The sequence below is a fragment of the Puma concolor genome, chromosome B2 (genome assembly GCF_028749965.1).
Source record: "Puma concolor isolate L17-30 chromosome B2, mPumCon1.1.hap2, whole genome shotgun sequence".
NCBI lineage: Eukaryota > Metazoa > Chordata > Mammalia > Carnivora > Felidae > Puma > Puma concolor.
The window spans coordinates 37,414,066-37,433,836 of NC_141671.1; the positions used below are offsets into that span (position 1 = coordinate 37,414,066).

The 19,771-nt window shown below is 36.3% G+C and overlaps 1 protein-coding gene across 3 annotated transcripts in view; it reads left to right on the forward strand.

Moving 5' to 3' along the window:
- The window catches only part of ZFAND3 (zinc finger AN1-type containing 3), a 326,629-nt gene that overhangs the window by 242,658 nt on the left and 64,200 nt on the right, over window positions 1-19,771 (forward strand). For all 3 annotated transcript variants that reach the window (XM_086706746.1, XM_086706747.1, XM_086706748.1), the window contains one exon: window positions 4,517-4,699. In XM_086706746.1, coding sequence (XP_086562872.1) covers window positions 4,517-4,699 — 183 coding nt within the window. The remainder of the gene's footprint in view (window positions 1-4,516; window positions 4,700-19,771) is intronic.

Sequence of the window (19,771 nt, forward strand, 5' to 3'; positions counted from 1 at the left end):
TCTGGTTTTCCCATTTATATGAGAACTGTACAACAAATGGAACAAGGCTTTACTGTGGCTGGATCAAATGAAGTGACTATTTCTTCACCTTTTCCATACTGCTTTTCAGAGTAGAGTGATGAAAGGCAGTCTCTCTGCCTGCTTTGTTCACTTTTTTACATGTGGTGCAGATCTGCTCCCCTTCGACCTTGGAATAGACTTCTGGGATTTTTTTTTTCCTTTCTGTGTTTGTTTGTTTGTCATTTGTCAGAAGTTGGATACCAAAAGATTCAGAAAGAAAGGAACAAGAGAGTAGGAACTAAGATGCAAATGTCAGGGCTAAAAGGAAAAGAGAATTCATGATCTTTCTATAAACTGGGAAAATACCTTTTATTTTTAATGGCTAGCATTTGTTGAGTACCCATGTGCTAGTTACTTTATGCACATTATCTTATTTAATCCACACTATTGTGAGAGGAAGAAATAATTCCCTCCTTTTGTTTTACAGACAAGGCCCCAAAAGATTAAACAGTTTTCTTTTAGCCATGTGTCCATTAAATAGCAAAGTTAGGATTTGAATCCAGGTCCAACTTTAAAGCTCTTTGTAGTATATAAGCTGCTCATATTGGCCCGAGAGTTAGAAAACTCTTAGGATTTAGCTCTGTGAGTTTCTGGTGACTTGAATTAGCTTTCTTGGCCCTTGCTTTCTTCTTTATCTGTAAGATGAGAGGATTGGGCTGGATCTTTAAAGTTAATTCTGACTGTAAAATTATTTGATTCGTGGGCTCTTTTTTGAATCCGAGCAGAGAATGTGTAGAGATTCTGCTAGCTCTCTTGTGTGTAGCCAGTTTGGTTTGTAATGATGATTTTTTTTTCACCTGATCATCCTGTGGAGGTGCAGAAAAGTCATCATGAGAGAATGGGTTAAAAGAAGGCACATTGTGTCAACTGAAGATTCACAAAAGAAAACTTAAAAGTACTTGAGCATGGAAAGCCTGGGCTGGAGATTTGTGTGGGTGGGACCTGGTTATTGTCTGTGGACACCAATTTCATTTACCCTTAAGTGTTATTGTGCTTGAGTGAGTGAGTTTGTGTGTCTGTCTCCAGACATTGGGGATTGTGCTAGGTGGTATAATGATGACTTAGTTCTTTTAGGGCCTTGTAACATTTCCAATTAAATGGTAGAGATGGTTATAGGAGGGACACGATGATTATTGACATAAGAGAGCTAATGAGATGACATGACATAAAGAAGCATCATTGTTACATTATTATAGTATTTTTATTCCATTTTTATGGTACCTTTTTCTCTAAAGGTGCTGTACAAATAACATTGAGGTAATAAGCCATTTTAAAATGCCAAAACACTGAAGAATGAGGAAGTAGCTAGGAGAAATAAATATACAGAAAAGAAGCAATAGAAGCTTTAGATCACTAATCAGCACAAAGATTAGTGATTCTTTGGCTAAATCCCTTGCACTCAACATGGGTTCTGTGAATCATTAGGGACTTGACATGGAGGTCTTTTTTTTGAGCCAAACTAGTGCTCATCATTTTACATCCTGTGGTTGTGATTAAAGACCATGGATGGGTTTTAGTGTCAGATGGACCTGTATATAATTCCTGGTCTTGCTACTTAGTAACTTTAACTTGGAACAAATAACCTAAACTTTCTCGGCCTCAGTTTCTTTATCAGTGAAGTGGTATATGACTATATAATTATACTTCCCTTGTTAGGGTTGTCATGAGAATTGATGTACATGAGTTATACGCATAAAACATTTAGTTCATTTCCTGGCACATGGTATGCACAACATAAGTAATAGCTCAGTACATGTTAAAACCATGATTCTGATGAGGTGATAAGAGCGTAATAGTAGTTTCTCTGTGGTTTAAAAGGTAAAGCAATGTAGAGTTGTCGGGATCTTCTTTTCCTTCTCTGAATTGATAAAGTATAATATGTAGTTTATAGACTAGCATTAGATTTTTAAATGAAAAATACAGAGACTGTACCTAATAGTCTTAAGTTACATACCCAACACCAACTTGGAGAAATGAAAAATTACAGATAGAATTGAAGATCTCTGTTCTTCTTTGCCCTCCCTTTCCCCCCACCCCAGACATAACCATTATTCTGAATTTGGTGTATCATCCCCACACATGTCATTATATTATAATTATGTATCAATAAACAATATATGGTATTTTTACATATTATAAATTTTTATATAAATATTATATATATCCCTCCATAGCTTTTCTCACTCAACATTGTTTTTGTTGTATTTGTAGTATTATCCATTAATTTTAACTGCCTTCTAGCATTCCCTTATGCATAAATTTTATTTTAATCTGTTCTGTCAGTGTACACTATTCCTATTATTTTTGCATACCTCTCACCTTCACATCCCCCTCCCTCAACCTAAGAAGTAACCACTAACCTGAATTGTATTAAGTATTTTTTAATGGTTTAAACACATATTTCTAGGGGCGCCGGGGTGGCTCAGGTGGTTGAGCTTCTGACTTCAGCTCAGGTCATGATCTCATAGTACGTGGGTTTGAGCCCCACATCATGTTCTATGCTGGCAGCTAAGAGCCTGGAGCCTGCTTCATATTCTGTGTCTCTCTGTCTCTCTCTCTGCCTCTCCCCTGCTTGAGCTCTCTCACTCTCTCACTCTCTGAAAAATAAACATTAAAAAAATTTTTGAACATACAAATTCTAAATAATATATTGAGTTTTGACTCTTTTTAAGGTTTACATAAGCACAATCTTACTGTGTTATTTAGTGACTTGGTTTTTTCTTTTCAGTGCTATGATTTTGAGATTCATTCCTGCTGATGTGTGTAGCAGTCATTTTCACAATATACATTATTCCTTTATATGAATTTAGTATGGTTTATGGACCTTCAGGTTGTTTCTGACATTTTAGTATTGCAAACAATATATAATTAACATTCTTACACATGTGTGTTGACATTGTACATGTGTGTTAGACATAGATCTAGGTGTGAAATGACTGAGGTATAATGTTATATACATGTTTATCTTTACTGGATGTTGATGAGTAGTAATTTCTTTATCATTTATTTATAAGTATTTTCTAATTTCTGATTTGACCAATGAGTTTACTTTAAATTTTTAATAAAATATTAAAAAATTTTCAAATACAGAATTTTTTATCAGAATCTAATTTACTTGCTCAGTGATCAGCTAATAATGCTTTTATCTTACTAATTCTTTGGCATCTGTTAAGACTTCTGCTTTATAGGTTAATGTGCGATCAGCATTTAGCCAGGTATAGCCGCTTTTATAAATATTCCTCATATGTTTGAAAATAATTTGTTATCTTATTGTTGAGTATATGAGTCTATGCTTATTAATCCTCTTTAATTTTACTAATTATTTTGGCTTAGACAGATATATTAAAATCTTCCCATTATGATAGTAAATTTGTCAGGTTCCCATAAATAGAATCATTTTTGCTTTATATATTTTGAGGCTTTGTTATTAGGAACATACAGGTTTAGAATTGTTTTATCTTCCTGGTAAATTCTTTGCTTTTAAACTTTTTTTTTTTTTTTTTTTTTACTATTCTATAATCCTCTTTTTTTCTCTAGTTTTTGTTTTGTTTTTTTGCCTTAGTCTACATTTTCTGTTAGTACTGTGGCTATAACTGGCTTTTTAATCATGTATCTTTGCTGGTATTATTATAATGTACTTTAAAATTTTCTTTATACTCATGTTCATGATTCTAGTGTGTCTCATAAACTACATAAAACAGGATTTTGTTTATTCAATCTGAATATTTTCTTAGTTTAGTCAGTTTACAGTTATTACCATTACTAATATATTTGTACTTATCTCTACAATCTTATTATGTGTTTTCTGTTTACCCTGTTTTTTTCTATGCTCATTTTTTCCTTTTTACCTGTCCTGTCTTGATTTGAATAACTTTTTTTAAATCTCTTTATCTATGTATCTATCTATATACCTGTCTATCTATTTATTATTTTAGAGAGCAAGCTTGAGCTGAGGAGAGGGGCAGAGGGTGAGAGGGAGAGGATTTTAAGCAGGCCCTAGGCTCAGCACAGAGCTGACACGGGGCTCAATCCCACAACACTGGGATCGTGACCTGAGTTGAAATCAAGAGTTGGACGTTCAACCTACTGAGCCACCCAGCTGCCCCTGAGTAACTTTTCTTTATTTATTTTTCCCTTCTACTGATTACTCCTAAAATTTTAATTTGTATTTGGCTTTGTAAACTCTTACATTAAAATTGGTATGTCTACCATTTTTCTGAACAATACACGGACCTTGGAAAGCTTTAACTCCAGTTATCCTCTGTCAGTGAAGGGCTTATATGGTATATGTTTTTGATCCGTTTTTTTACTTCCGTTTTTTTTTTTTTATCACCAAGTGTATTATTGCTGCTGTGTCATTTAATTTTTATTTTTGTGCTAACTTTTATTGTCTTCTAATTCCCAAGGAGATTGTGAACTCCTTAATTAAGCTGGTTTTATCACTCTTTTTCTTCAGATTTTCAAAAGAAACAACCAGACGATGATTCTGCTCCAAGTACCAGTAACAGCCAATCAGATTTGTTTTCTGAAGAGACCACCAGTGACAACAACAATACCTCGATAACCACGCCAACTCTTAGTCCCAGCCAGCAGCCGCTTCCGACAGAACTGAATGTAACTTCACCAAGTAAAGAGGAGTGTAAGTGCCCAGATCCTGTGAAGTGGTAGAGAAAGCAGCCCAAGAATCATATCATGAGCTTCTTGGTAATGCCTTGTCTAGAAAACAAGATAGCAGCTTTTCTAATTCAAGATAAAGTTTTGACATGTAGGCCCAACTCAACAAGTTAAGAGAATATGTCTTAGCTGTTCTGTAGAGCTTAAGGTCTTTTTTAAAAGATAGTCTTCTATGTTAACTGTCAAGTACGAAGTTTCGAACCAGTCTAGGGTAGTGGTTCTCAATCCTGGCTGCAAAACAGAACCAACTAGAGATTTAAAAAAAAAAAAAAGACAAAAACAATTTTAGTCTTCAGCCCCATTTCCTGAGTCTAATTTTATTGACCTAGAGGGAGGCCCAGGGATCTGTTTTTTTTTTTGTGGGTGTGTGTTTTTTTTTTTTTTTTTTTTGTCTGTTTGTTTTGTTTTGTTTTTAACTTTGCAGAGGATCCTAATGTGTGCTAATTGATAAGAACCACTGGTCTAGAGAACTTCTAATTTAGGAACCTTGGATCGAAAACTTACCTATGTCACTAACTGGGCCTTGAATGTTTCTAGGCAATTAACTGAGATAGTAACTTCATAGAACATAGGATATTTGAAGAGAGTAGGAAGTGGTTTCTGTTCTTCTATAAGTCCTCAATGATAGAATACTATTGTTATATATGTGATATGGAAGTCCATTGTCCACTTAAATTTTTAAATGCTTTAACCATCTTCTTTAGGACACAACCTATAACCATATGTGTTGAAAATTTTAGGCACATTTTGACATAGCAGTTTTTGCCTTTTAAAAGCTGTAATAACAGGTTGAAGTTTGCTGTTTCAGAGTTAATGAGCATATAGAAATCCTTGGAATATGGTAGGTTAGAGTGTTCTGTCTAACTTTGGAAAGATAAGCAGAAAACAAATGATCATAAGCCAGTGTACTAGGTAAAATTGAGAATATAATAGTAAGGAAGACCATTGTCTGTGTCTTCAGAGAATTTACTTATTAGAGGAAATTAAATATATTTGTTATAATATATCAGTGGTTCTCAACCAGGAGTAATTTTGCCACCCACCCCCCGCCACCACTGCAGCTGAACATCCTACACTGCACAGGACAGCTCTCCACAGCAAGGAGTTATCCAGCCTGACATGTCAGTAATGCCAGTGTTGATAAACCCTGATACTTGGTTTTATGTGCCCATTTTAATGATTCTTCTTATGTATTAAAGACCGTGACTCTTGAAGAAGGGTGTTGGTTTACTGGAGAAAGTGGTCTTGAAATAGACACAGATGGTGAAAAGACATTCTAGACAGAGTAGAATGAGCTGTTCAGAAAAGCTACATAGGGTTTTATACTGGCAAGTGACCCCTAGGACAAGGTTGGAAAGGTAGATGATGGTCAAGTCATAAATGCCCAGCTAAGCTATTTGGATGTTAGATGATAGTCATGTTTTTGAGCAAAGAAAGTAATATTATTACAGTTCTTTTGGAGAAGTAACCCTGAAAATGGGAAGGGTTATACTAGAATAGTATTGCAGAGAAAGAATTTTTTAAATATTGTAACTTATTGAATAGAGGCCCAGGGGAAGGTGTAGAAATCATTTAAGAGGAGGGAAGAAGAAAACATTAAAATAGTAGTAGTAATGTTAAGGCGTTGGGTTTTATTTTGTTATTAAAAATCTATTTGTGTCATGTACTTATTGAGAAACACTGATAAAAGGTATGACCCCTTATCTCAGAAAAATACATACTATCCAATTTTGAATAAAAATTTTTTAAGCTCATTGTAGCCTTTAGGTGAAGAATTCCTTGTCTAAGGGAAAGATTGGAGCTGGCCAGGATCTTACCTGATTGGATTCATACATACCAGGATTAGACCACAAAAAACAGCTTGAGCAGCCAAGTTGTGTGCAAGAGGAAGATAATAATAGCTATCATTTATTGAGCACTTTATGTGCAAGATAGTGTTCTGTATGTTTTGCAAATTTTCCCTCTTATTCTTCATGATAATCCAGTACAGTAGATACTATCATTATCCCTATCCTGCAGATAAGGAAATAGGTACAAAGAGGTCAGGTAATTTGCCTGTGGTCACAAACAACTAGATACTAGAACCAGGATTCAAATTTAGACATTTGGCTTCAGAATCCATGCTTTTGATTAGTTACTTCACAATGGGAAACATAATTACCACAGAGAATAGAAATTTTCGTGTTGGCAAGATCAGCACTTTGTCTCTCTATAATTAAGGTATGTGGAAACTCAAATTATAACCAAAAGTTACTTTGTTAATTCATCATGAAAAATCCTGTAACAGAGATTGGAAATAAAAATTTATACATATGACTAAAACATTTTCTCTGGAGGCAGACCTTTCTGGAAAGCCAACCAAACAAGGATTTAATATAGCAAATGGCAAAGTATGGCCTCAATAAGTGGAATTAAAATGAAGTGAATTTTTAATTGAGTCCAGCAGATTGTGAGGTACACTCTACATACAGGGAAGGTGTTGCATCCAATGCAAGATTACATCTTCATACCCTTTTCTCCTTTCTCTGCCTGGGCTTACACCCACCCTGAGCTCTGGAGCCCCTAGGACACAACACTTCCTGTGTTTCCATAACTTGCAATTCTGGTCCATTGTACACTGCCGTGTTTTTTCTTTTGATAAATAAATACCTTCCATCTGAGTAAAGATGTCTAGTTCTACCAGCTTCAGATCCATTCTCTCTGATGACATTACTGTTTTGAACCATTTTGTGTTTGAGTTAAACTCTCTGAAACAAATCTCATTTCCTAACTCTTATGAGGCTCATTGTTGTAGTTCTCAGGTTTTTACAGATATGAGGAATTGAGGTTTGCTAATCTGAGATATGATGATGACTTTCATGTTCAAGTGGGCAGTTTGAGTTGGAGCTCAGGAGAAGGGGGAGTCAGAGTGAGCTTCAAACACTTGGGAGATGATAGTTGAAGCCTTAATGGTTAAATGAGATTGGCAAAGATGAGAGCAATTAAAAGCAGTGAGAATAGAACCTTGAGAGTGAAATCAAGACAGAGTAGGAAACTGAAGAAGTCAGAGAAGAGGAGAATGATAATTGGTAAGGTCACAGAAGCCAAGGAACAAATTTCAACTTACGATGTGGTCTTTCATAATAATAGTGAAAATATGGCTTAGTCAGTTAAGCGTCAGACTCTTGATTTGGGCTCAGGTCATGGTCTACAGTTCGTGGAATTGAGCCCCACATGGGGCTCATGGTCTACAGTTCGTGGAATTGAGCCCCACATGTAGCCTACTTGAGATGGTTTCTCTCTCTCCCTCTCTCTGCCCCGCCCCTCTGTTTGCACATGTGCACTCTCTCAAAATAAATAAACTTAAAAAATAATGAAAATGTAAGGTCACATTTATGAAGTGTCTGCTATATTCTAAGCACTCTTCTAAGCTCTTTATATGTAGTAATATTTAATTTTCACAGGATCTTATGAGGTAGGTGCTTTTATTATTGTATTTACAGACGAGGAAGGTAAAGAATAGAGAGGTTCAGTAACTTCAGTCCAAAGTTACAGAGCTTCTGCTTCTCAATACAGTTTATGTTCCAGCCCACTAATTTGGCTCCAAAGCAAGTGTTTGCAAGCACCCACAATAGCTTATTGCCTCATCATTGTTAAAATGCTGTAGAGAGTGTCAGCTGACCAGAGACACTTGGATTTGATGGTCTTGAGACTGATTACCTAAGTATAAGCTATTTAATAATCTTTTTCAGTGGCTTGTATATTCATTTAGCAATCTTTGCTGAGAGCCTACTATATGTGAGGTACTAGGTTAAGTACTGGCTACAGAAATGAGTAAGGTTAGGTCTCTATCCCCCAAGGAGGTCACCTTTTCAAATATATATGCTTCTCCCTGAGATTCTGGCTTATTCTCCCAAATGGGTTCAGAAGAATTTGGGGTGTAAGGGAGGCAGCAGCATGAACAGTGGTCAGTAAGCAGGTTATTTGTAAAAGCTTTCTCAGGTGGGTGTTGCTACCTCAACGAGATTGAAAACTATGTGTGCCTGGTTTGTGGATGGGGGATATAGGGATGAAGAAACTAAGGAAGTTTGTTAAAGTATTAGGGTAGATGCATTGTAAGTCAGCATGAGATAATTATGGTGGTTGCCAAGTAGCAGTGAAGACCCAGGTGAGAGTAGACAGCCTGATCGATAGGCACCTTAGAGATTTCTGCAGCTATGGTGTACTGTAGAAGCAGAGTGGAGGAAGCAGAGGAAGGGGATTACTTCTGTTGATCTTTTAGCAACCTCAAGGGACCAGAATTTCATCTGTTGGCCCTTCGTAGCTTCTCTTATATAGAGGTAAAGAGATGTGGGGTGTGGGAGTTGCTGGGAAATGGGTTTGTGTTGCAGATCTGAGTACTGCATACTTTGTTAACTATACAGTAATTGTGGGTCTACTGTTACTATGTAGAACTGGAAGTGTAGTGTATTCTTCAGGACTTGTGGAAAGTTTTTATTTGTCTGTAATAATCAAGAGAATGGGTATTATTTATATCTGCTTTTTTACTTCCCACTGTGAAATGAATATAGGACAAGAAATGAAATATATGTGGTCAGAGTCTGGGTGCATTAGTGCTGTTCTAAAAAGACTGCAGATAGGGTAAGAACTACTGACAAGCATGTAAAGCAAAGAAGCAGGGCAGATTTTTATCCAGAAGAATTTCTTTTTTTTTTTCAACGTTTATTTATTTTTGGGACAGAGAGAGACAGAGCATGAACGGGGGAGGGGCAGAGAGAGAGGGAGAGACAGAATCGGAAACAGGCTCCAGGCTCTGAGCCATCAGCCCAGAGCCTGACGCGGGGCTCGAACTCACGGACCGCGAGATCGTGACCTGGCTGAAGTCGGACGCTTAACCGACTGCGCCACCCAGGCGCCCCCCAGAAGAATTTCTTAAAACCTGACTGAATGTCAAATAACACAGATATCCAAAAGCTCCAGACAAAGTTTGTGTTTTTTGTCTGAACACTCACATACCTCTTCCTCTCCCTTTGTTGTGTGACTACAGAACAGTCTGTGGAACTTTTAAGCCATTAGAAACTTGTTTAAAAAAGCAGTGTAAACAAAACTCAAAGAGTGACCAAAGGACTTGTCACAGTATTTAAATGCTATAACAGTGGTAACAGCTACCTCTGGACTCCTCAAGTACCAGGCACTATTCCAAATACTTTATCTGCAGTAACCTACTTTATCTTCATAATTACCCTGTATGGTAGAGATTGTTACCATATCTGTTTCACAGGTGTGGAGGTGGAGGCACAGGATGATGGTTCAGTATCTTACCCAAGATCACAGTAGCCTGATTCTGGCATCACACCATAACTTCCTGCCTCTGTGGTGATTTATGGTATAAAGGACATTGCGTGCAAATGTAAACTACAGAGGAAGGAATGTTGCATAAACATTTAACAAGAACAAAATAACCTTTCTTCTGCTTTTGCTACTTATTCGCTGTTTTCCCAATTTCCAGGGTTTTCATAGAGGAGATGAAGTGTGATTTGTACTTCTGTTTCTTGACCCAACTTTTTTTTTTTTAATGTTTATTTTGAGAGAGAATGGGAGCAAGAGAGAGGGGGAAGGGTAGAGAGAGAGAGAGAGAGGAAGAGAGAATCCCAAGCAGGTTCTACACTGTCAGCACAGAGCCGTAGGCAGGACCTAATCTCACAAACTGTGAGATCATGACCTGAGCCAAGATCAGGAGTTGGATGTTCAATCAGCTGAGCCACCCAGGCGCCCCTCGACCCAGCTTTTAAAGGGGGAAAGGATAATGTCAGGTTGTAGATAGAAAACACCGGAACCAGTTGTTTTATTTTTATTTATTTTTATTTTTTATTTATTTTTTTTTAATTTTTTTTTCCACGTTTTTATTTATTTTCGGGACAGAGAGAGACAGAGCATGAACGGGGGAGGGGCAGAGAGAGAGGGAGAGACAGAATCGGAAACAGGTTCCAGGCTCTGAGCCATCAGCCCAGAGCCTGACGCGGGGCTCGAACTCACGGACCGCGAGATCGTGACCTGGCTGAAGTCGGACGCTTAACCGACTGCGCCACCCAGGCGCCCCAGTTGTTTTATTTTTAAATGAGGGGCATATTGACTGGTCACCTTAAGTCAGGGTCTTATCAGATAGGGCTTAAAAGATGAAAAAATGTCCTTTTATTTCTCTGTCTTATAAATCAGCTTGCTTGTTATCCTGAGCATGTCACAGGTAGACATGTTTAGGAGACTTCTGATGTGCGTACCTACCTAGGTTTTGGGTTTTGGTTTTTGGTTTTTTTTCCCAGGCCCACTACATACTGGATAGAAATAGAGGTGTTGGAGGAGATTTGGCTGGTCTGTTTCTTTCAAGGCAAGAGAGGAAGAGAACTGATACTCAAACAGTTGAAATCCATACCTAGGAAAGAGTGATGGCAAGAAATGGGCTTGTTTTCAAATATTCTGACATTCTTTTTTTTTTTATTTTTTTTTATTTTTAACGTTTATTATTTTTGAGACAGAGAGAGACAGAGCATGAATGGGGGAGGGTCACAGAGAGAGGGAGACACAGAATCTGAAACAGGCTCCAGGCTCTGAGCCGTCAGCACAGAGCCCGACGCGGGGCTCAAACCCACGGACCATGAGATCATAACCTGAGCCGAAGTCGGACGCTTAACCGACTGAGCCACCCAGGCGCCCCACAAATATTCTGACATTCTAATCCAGCAGTTAGAGAGTGCCCACCTCATACAGAATACTTTTCCTAAGCTCTGTAGAGGCACATACTAAGAAATAAACAGCAGCCACCACATATATAAAACTATTGTTTATGAGAGGAATTGGCAAAATATGGCCCATGGGCCACATCTAGACTATCACATGTTTCTGTGTGGCCTGTAATAATTTTAGATGATGGAAAAAAGTCAAAAGAACAATATATTGTGACATGTAAAACTTATATGAAATTTAAATTTCAGTGTTGATAAAGTTTTATTGGAATATGACATGCTCATTCATTTATGTATTATGTCTATGACTACTTCTGCACTACAATGGCAGAATTGGGTAGTTGCTACAAAGACCCAGTGATTCTTTACAGAAAAAGTTTGCTAACCCCTGTTTAGCAGAGCACTTTAACAAATATTATTTTCCTGGGATCTTTCTGACCGTGTGCAACGTAGGCAGGGCAGCTATTCTTCCTATTATTCTACAGCTGAGAAAAAGGTTTGCATGCTAATTTGCCTTGAGTCACATGACAGGACTAGCACTCAGCTCTGGGCCTTTTTCATCTATAATACTCCAGATTTTTCATATTCTTCTCTACTGCATCCACCCAAGAGATGCTTTTGTTATAGCCAAAAGAAAATATACAGAAAAAGTGAGAACCATAGTAACTGGAATGTTAATGAAGATTGTTAATGATTAAAGCTTCATTTCCAAGTGCTGGCTGGATTTTCTTTTAATTATGACAGTGATTCCCAAAATAGAAATTTGAGAACATTCTTTATCTGTGGTTAAATTAATGTCCCCTGAAAAATGAATATCACAGCCACCAAGTAGTTAGACTGTTTGTTTTTACCAATTAAATTTCTAATAATCTTTCAGCGAAACTAGTTTTCCCTTTTTTGGACTATGCCTACTTCAGAAAACCAGATCGATATTGGGCAAAACAGGCTGGCTTATTCTAGTAGAACATTTAGAAAATATTACCTATTAAAAAAATACTTTATGACTTCCTGCTGGGCTGGTTTTAAGTGAAATACGGTGGGGAGATTTATTCATAGTCTTTCTGTATGTGTCTTTCTCTTCCCTTTTCTCTAATGAAGCTCGAAGCATCAGGCCGTTTATCAGAGATAATTATACAACAGATGGAGCTTTTCTGATATATAATAGTCTCAAAGTGGAAGATTCTTTCCCATAATGAAGAATGCCCAAACTTTAAATGTCTCTTTTGATTTTAATTTAAAGGTATTTTTTTTTTTAGTGCATTTATTTATCCTGGAGCTGATTCTCTAAAGCATTCTGCTTTTATTATGGCTATGTACTAAAAAGATTGATACTTTGCAGTACAGTATGATAATGTACAGTTATATGATGTATCAAATTGAATGGCTGTAATTTACCAGGAATCAGTGTATGGAATCATTAAATTAATCCCTGTCAAAAAGCAGAAGGACTTGAGCAGTTTAGCAGTGTTTTCTTACTGAAATTATTTCTATTCCATAATGTTATCTGGGTTGAAACTTGTTGAGGCACTTTATAGGATCATGTGACCTTCAACAAGTAGTCAAAATAAAGACCAAATTAAAGCAAAACAATGATTTTTAAATTACTCATTTGATGGCTTTTTTTTTCTTAAAAGATTTGTAAATCCTATTTTTTAAGTACACAAGTAAAGCAATAACATACACAATACACAATAAACATTCAGGTTTATATAGAATAGAAGGTGAAAATACTTCTTTTATATCTCCACCCCCAAGCCCCGCTAAATTCCCATTTTTTCCAGAGATAACCATTGTTTATTCATTTTGGGTTATACATTCTTTTTCAAGTTATATGTATTTTGGCATACATAAAGATTTTCTTCATTTTTAAAAACCTTTTTTTTTTTTTTAAGAGAGAGAACATGCAGTTAGGGGAGAGGAGCAGATGGAGGGAGAAAGGGAAAGGGAAGGAGGGAGGGAGGGGGCAGAGAGAGAAGGAGAGAGAGAGAGAGAGAGAGAGAGAATATCTTAAACAGGCTCTATGCTCAGCACAGAGCCCAACGTTCAAACCCAGGACCCTGAGATCATGACCTGAGCCGAAATCAAGAGTTGGACGCTCAACCTATTGAGCCACCCAGGTTCCCCAATTTTCTTCATTTTTATTCAAATGAGTGCATATTCCATTTATTGTTTATAACTTGTTCTTCCATTTAACAGTATATTTTAGAGATCTTGTCAGATCAATACATAAAGATCTGCCTACTTCTTTTTAAGCTGTTGCATAGTATTTCATATTTTTATTATCTTCTCTTTTTTTGAGACTTTCTAACATTTCTCTATAAGCCATGTGAAGTAGACATTTTTGTACATGACTAATGGTGCATGTGTCATTTTTCCATGATGAATACATGAAGGAGGAACTAAGGAATCAGAATATGTATATATATATTTTAACTTTTGATATACATGGCCCAAATTAACTTCCAAAATGACATTATCAAATATACCCCTAAGAATGGTATTTGAGAGTGTTTCCCGTACTTTTACCGTTGTTAGGTGTTCTGGGGGGAGGAGACAGTAGGCAAAAGAATAGCTCATTTTAATTTGCATTCCCCTGACATCTCCTGATACTGAGATTGAGCCCTGCTGCACATTTGTTAACTGTTCATGCCTCCAGTGATTTGCCTATCTCTATTCTTTGCTTATTTATTTTTTTTTATTAACTCTTTTCCTTACTGATTTGTAGGAACTCATAAGTCTTTGTTACGTATCTTGAAATGTTTTCTTCTAGTATGTCACTTGGCTTTTAATTTTGATTTGGGTGTCTGAAATTTTAGTTGAAAATTTACAGGTTTTTTAAAGTTAAGTCTGTTGGTCTTTTGTCTTCTAGGGTTGTGTCTTTCTTAGAAGGCTTTCTTTGCTACAGGGTTATAAAAATATTTTTTAATGTATTTTAATACTTTTATAATTTATCTTTTTCTATATTTAGCTCTTGAGTCCATCTGGAATTCATTTTGTATATGATAGGAGTATAAGGATTTACCTTTATAATTTTTCTGAATGGAGAACCAGTGATCTCAAAACCATTTATTAAATAGGCCTGGTTTGTAATTCCATTAATATTATATAAACACAGATCTGTTTTTAGGCTCTTTTATTTTATTCCAGTTGTCTACTTGTATATTCCTAAAACTGGAATATATCTTTGTGGTATGTAATGATGTCTGGTAGAGCTAGTCCCCTTTAGTTTATTTTTTTTTTTCTAAATTATATTAGCTATTCTTTTGTATTTTCTTTTTTTTTTTTTTTTAATTTTTTTTTTTTCAACATTTATTTATTTTTGGGACAGAGAGAGACAGAGCATGAACGGGGGAGGGGCAGAGAGAGAGGGAGACACAGAATCGGAAACAGGCTCCAGGCTCTGAGCCATCAGCCCAGAGCCTGACGCGGGGCTCGAACTCCCGGACCGTGAGATCGTGACCTGGCTGAAGTCGGACGCTTAACCGACTGCGCCACCCAGGCGCCCCTCTTTTGTATTTTCTTGATGAATTTATAGTCAGCTTGTCAAGCTGTATTAACAATTACAGTGTGATTCTGATTAGGATTATATGGAATATGTAGATTTATTTGGAAATAATTGACATTTTAATACACTATTGGGCCTTCTCATAGGAATATTGTTTGTCTTCATTTATTCAAATCTTATATATTTTTGAGTAAACACCTATCATTTCTTCTTGTAAATCTTAAACATTTATTACAAGATTTTCTCCCTTCCAGCTTTATATATTTTTCTTTTTCTCATTTCTAACTCTAATAGGACTACTTCTAGTAGCATTTCACGGTTTAGTATTTGTGGTGGCGTTTTTGTTTTTGTTTTTGTAGCTATTATTTACCAGTTGAAGGAAATTCTTTTATTTATAGCTTGCTCACTTTTTATTTTTAAGTCAGAGAGGAGTGTTGAATTTTATAAAATACCTTTGGTGGGGGCATCTTTGGAGATGATCAAATGGATTTCTCTTTTAATATGTAATCTCTTAATTTAATGGATTTCCAGCATTAAACTATCTTTGCATTCCCTGAATTAAACTCTACTAGTTCTTTCAGTATACTGCTGGGTTCAAAATGCTAATTTTATTTTAAATTTTACACCTTTTTAACAAGTGAGTTAATTTTATGTATATGTGTATTTATATTATTGTGGGCATGCTATTCCTGTCTAGTTCTGGCATCAGTTACATTAATCTCATAGAAAGCTGTTCATCTTTTCCTGTGCTCTAAGCAGGTTTTTGTATTATGTTCTCACATTATGTAACGTGTCTATTCTTTGAAAGCTGGAAAAACTTATTCATAAAGCTGATTGCCTGATATCTGATATTGGACTTTTCATATTTTCTACCTTATTTAAAGTCAATTTTGATATTAAAAACATCCATTTCATCTATTCTTCTAAATTTCTTGGAATGCATAACTTTCATTTATTAACTTTACTTTTTTTAATATTTTTTAAATGTTTGTTTAATTTTGAGGCCGGGGAGGGGAAGAGAGAGGGGAGGGGGATAGAGGATCCGAAGCGGGCTCTGTGCTGACAGCAGTGAGCCCAAAGCAAGGCTTGAACTCATGAACCTTGAGATCATGACCTTAGCCAAAGTCGGATACTTAACTGACTGAGGCACCCAGGCACCACTCATTTATTAGCTTTAGAGTATATATTATACCAAGTACACAAACTAAGTCTTATTCTTAATTTCACTGATATTGGTTATATTACCTAATTTCTTTGTTTATGGTCTTCTAGTTAATGGAGAGATGTTAAAGGTCTGGAAAGTTGTCACTGCCACCATTGTGTTTTTACAGCATTATAGCCATATCTTCTACTCTTGTCCTAGTCCTTAGGTTTGTCACAAGAACCTCCCATTGAAAGCATGTTAAACAAGAAAGGAAATTCTTTAGTTGGTTTATCATCATCTGGTCATTTAGATTCTTAATTCTGTATCAGGCATCCTCCACTATAATCTGGACGCTCATTGATTGTATCTGACCAGGCTACCCATTTCAGCAGTGATGTTCAGCTCTGAACCATGCTAGACCCTTGGTGTCCTCAGAAGATGCCCTGGCACTTGTCTTAACCATTTTTATTCATGCTCGTGGAAGCCATCTCAAAACCATTTTATCAACACTAATTGCTTCCTCCAAGGAATTCCTCCACTTCCTACCTGTAACATCTAATCACATATTGTTTTGGTTATCTTTTTGACAAAATAATGTCATCTCCTTGTACCAAGTTAGGGTAAGTCCAGAATTAGTGAAGACTTTATTATATGTTGCTTTGCTTTTCCCCAGAGCACCCAGCATAGTGCTTGGCAAGGCAGTACTTAGTAAATGCTTACTAATTTAAATACTTAGAAAAGTTTTCTAATTCTTAACTTTTGGAAAACTCATGTGTTTTGGCACATTAAAGAGAAGTGTGCTATTGCCTGAACCTGATTTGAAACAGCTATTTAATGTTCTTTTATTATTTTCTGTGACTGTGCCATTCAGTAACCCCAAGATGAAGCACCTCGAAAAGGCAGTTTCCCTACCAAATTTTGAAATTTGGTTGCCTTGTTGTAGTGACAGTTAATTTCTTTTATCCACCAGAGATTTGGAATAATGGAAGACTGTCTTTTTTTTTTTTTAAACTATGCAAATAGCCACTTGCTTGTGAAGTAACAGTTTTTGCTTATAAGTATTTCTTTTATCACTTCAATTTCCCCCTTTAGGATTCCCCTTTGCCATACAGAAAACTAGCAGATTTTAAATACTCATTTTTCAGGCTCCCTTAAGAAGTCTACAAATCTGAAAGGTTTATTTCCCATAAAGATTTCCTCAGGCACCTATGAGATTATACAGTTACTGATATTTCAGACTAGGTTTTGAAGCAACATTATCACTGCCCCCCTCTTTGCAAATGCAGATTTTTGTTTTATGTTCTTATTAAGTGAAGTATTCTGTACTTTGCTGTGAAAGTAAAGGTCACAGTGAACAATTACATTTCACACAGCTTTAGCCCTTTGCAATTGTCATATTTTTATTTTGCGTTGATACAAGTAATGGGTGACAGTGTCAATTTGAAACTAAATCTAAGTTTTGTTATGACAGAAGCGTTTGGCTGAAAAAATCGTATTCTAATAGGGCTATCTATTTGGATGTGTTAAAAGTGGTTATTTTAACTTTATATTTTAATTGTGTTTGTGAACTTCTCTCTTAAAATTCAAAGCTGCCATTGCCAAAAAGTGACTACATATATACTTTATGTTTTATATTCACGTGGTCTGTAATTTCATAAACCATGTCACTTTTTGATCTATCAAAAGGACAATTTTTTGGTTTAATAGAAACAGGATGCCATCTTTGCGAGGAAGTTTTTAAATTTCAAAATATCAGTATAAACACTTCTCTACATAATTCAAATTGTGGCTCTGTTTTTGCAAAGAGAGGTCCCATTGGTAAGACCTGCTAGCGTTTGCTTCTGTAGAACAAGGAGGTTGGACGCAGGTACCTTACAACCGATGTCACTGTGAACACATTGACAGCAGTGTGCAGCTACCTATAGGAGAGGTTCACCAAAGGCCAAGGAAGAAGGCACCTGCACTCAGAATTCTTTTTAAATGTCCACAGGCCGTATCTGTGGCCTAAATAATGTCTTTTTCCATTTTATCTAAAGTGTCTTACACAGAACATGCACAAGTAACTTCTTTCTGAGGAGGGCATTGCAGCCTTTCAGTTGCTGACGTAGGCCAAGATTTAGGAGAGCATCTTTGGTAGCTGAACTATGATGTCAAAAATAAAAGCTCTTATAATTGCTGAGTGGTTCCTCCATTAATGTTATGAGATTCATGCTCATGTTGATGGTAAAATGCAAATACAGAAATCTGTGTTGGGCGTTAGTTATGCCTGTAAAGAGTTAGAACTGAAGCCTAAATTGAAGAAGTGACAGCTCCTGATTTCATATCCATATTAAATAAGTTTTATCACAGAGAAAGAAGTATCTAAAAATAGAACTTTTAGCTAGGTGATATTTGGACCTCTCAAAAAAGGGTTCTAGTTTTTGGTGTGTGTGTGTGTGTGTGTGTGTGTGTGTGTGTGTGTGTGTGTGTGTGTGTGTGTGTGTTTCCATGTTTGTTTATTTTTGAGACAGAGAGTGCAAGCTGGGGAGGGTCAGAGAGAGAGAGGGAGACACAGAGTCTGAACTGGGCTCCAGACTCTGAGCTGTCAGCACAGTTGACAGCCAGGCTTGGACTCCCAGACCGCAAGATCATGATCTGAGCCGAAGTCAGATGCTTAACCGACTGAGCCACCCAGGTGCCCCAAAAGGGTTCTAGTTTTGATCCCTAAGATGGTGGTATCTTAGAATTTCAATGTTAATTGCTATTGGACTTTATCACATTTGGATATGATGTTGGATGTTTGTCAGTTTCCTAATGTATTGGAAGCTCTGTTCTGATCATAAGGGGTTCTGAGAGATCACATCTGAAAAACTGAAATCAAACATTTAATTGCTCAGAATTTTTTGAATTCCTTGAAACACGTTTTTACTCTTAGTATATAAGTAGCAGAAACAAAATGTCCTGGTTGAAATTATGACCATAGAGTTTATTCTGCTACCCCCTTGCCTTTCTGTATTTGCTTAAATATTGAACATTTTGTTGAGAATGAGCTCAGTGTTTTACTGTTATTACTACTAGTGCATCCAGTTGGTCTCTGCAAGACCAGAATAAACCAATTGACATGTGAGGAAAGTATGGAGAAATTGGAAATTATATTAACCTTTAGATTCATTTTTTTTGTTCTATACCAGTCCTCCTCAAAGTGTGGCCCAAGGACCTATAAAGTCCCCAAGATCGACTCAGGGCACCATAAGGGCCTTCCTTTCCCACTGTGTATCTGTGTGAAGGGTGGTTTTTCGTGATATCCTTCATTTAAAATTGAATGTAGATATGAAAATTCAGATGTCTTCCTTTAAGACAACTCTTTATAATTTTCTCAAAATGTGTAATTGCTTTTCCTAAAACGGTATGTTTTTATGTTGACACGTAATTATTTTGTGAATTTTAAGTGAAGCTGTGTTTTTAAATTTTTTCGGTTTTGATTTCAGATCAGGTACATATCAGTAGATATGCCCCATATAACCAGAAGCTCTTTAGTGTGCTTAATAATTTTTAAGTGTAAAAAGTTCCCAAGACTAAAATGAGAACTGTTGTGCTATATCAACATGTAAATATAGTGAAAATCAACTATTTTTAAAATTGTTCCATTTCCCTTCTGAATAGTTATGTATGTTCAGTAACTGCTTTTGG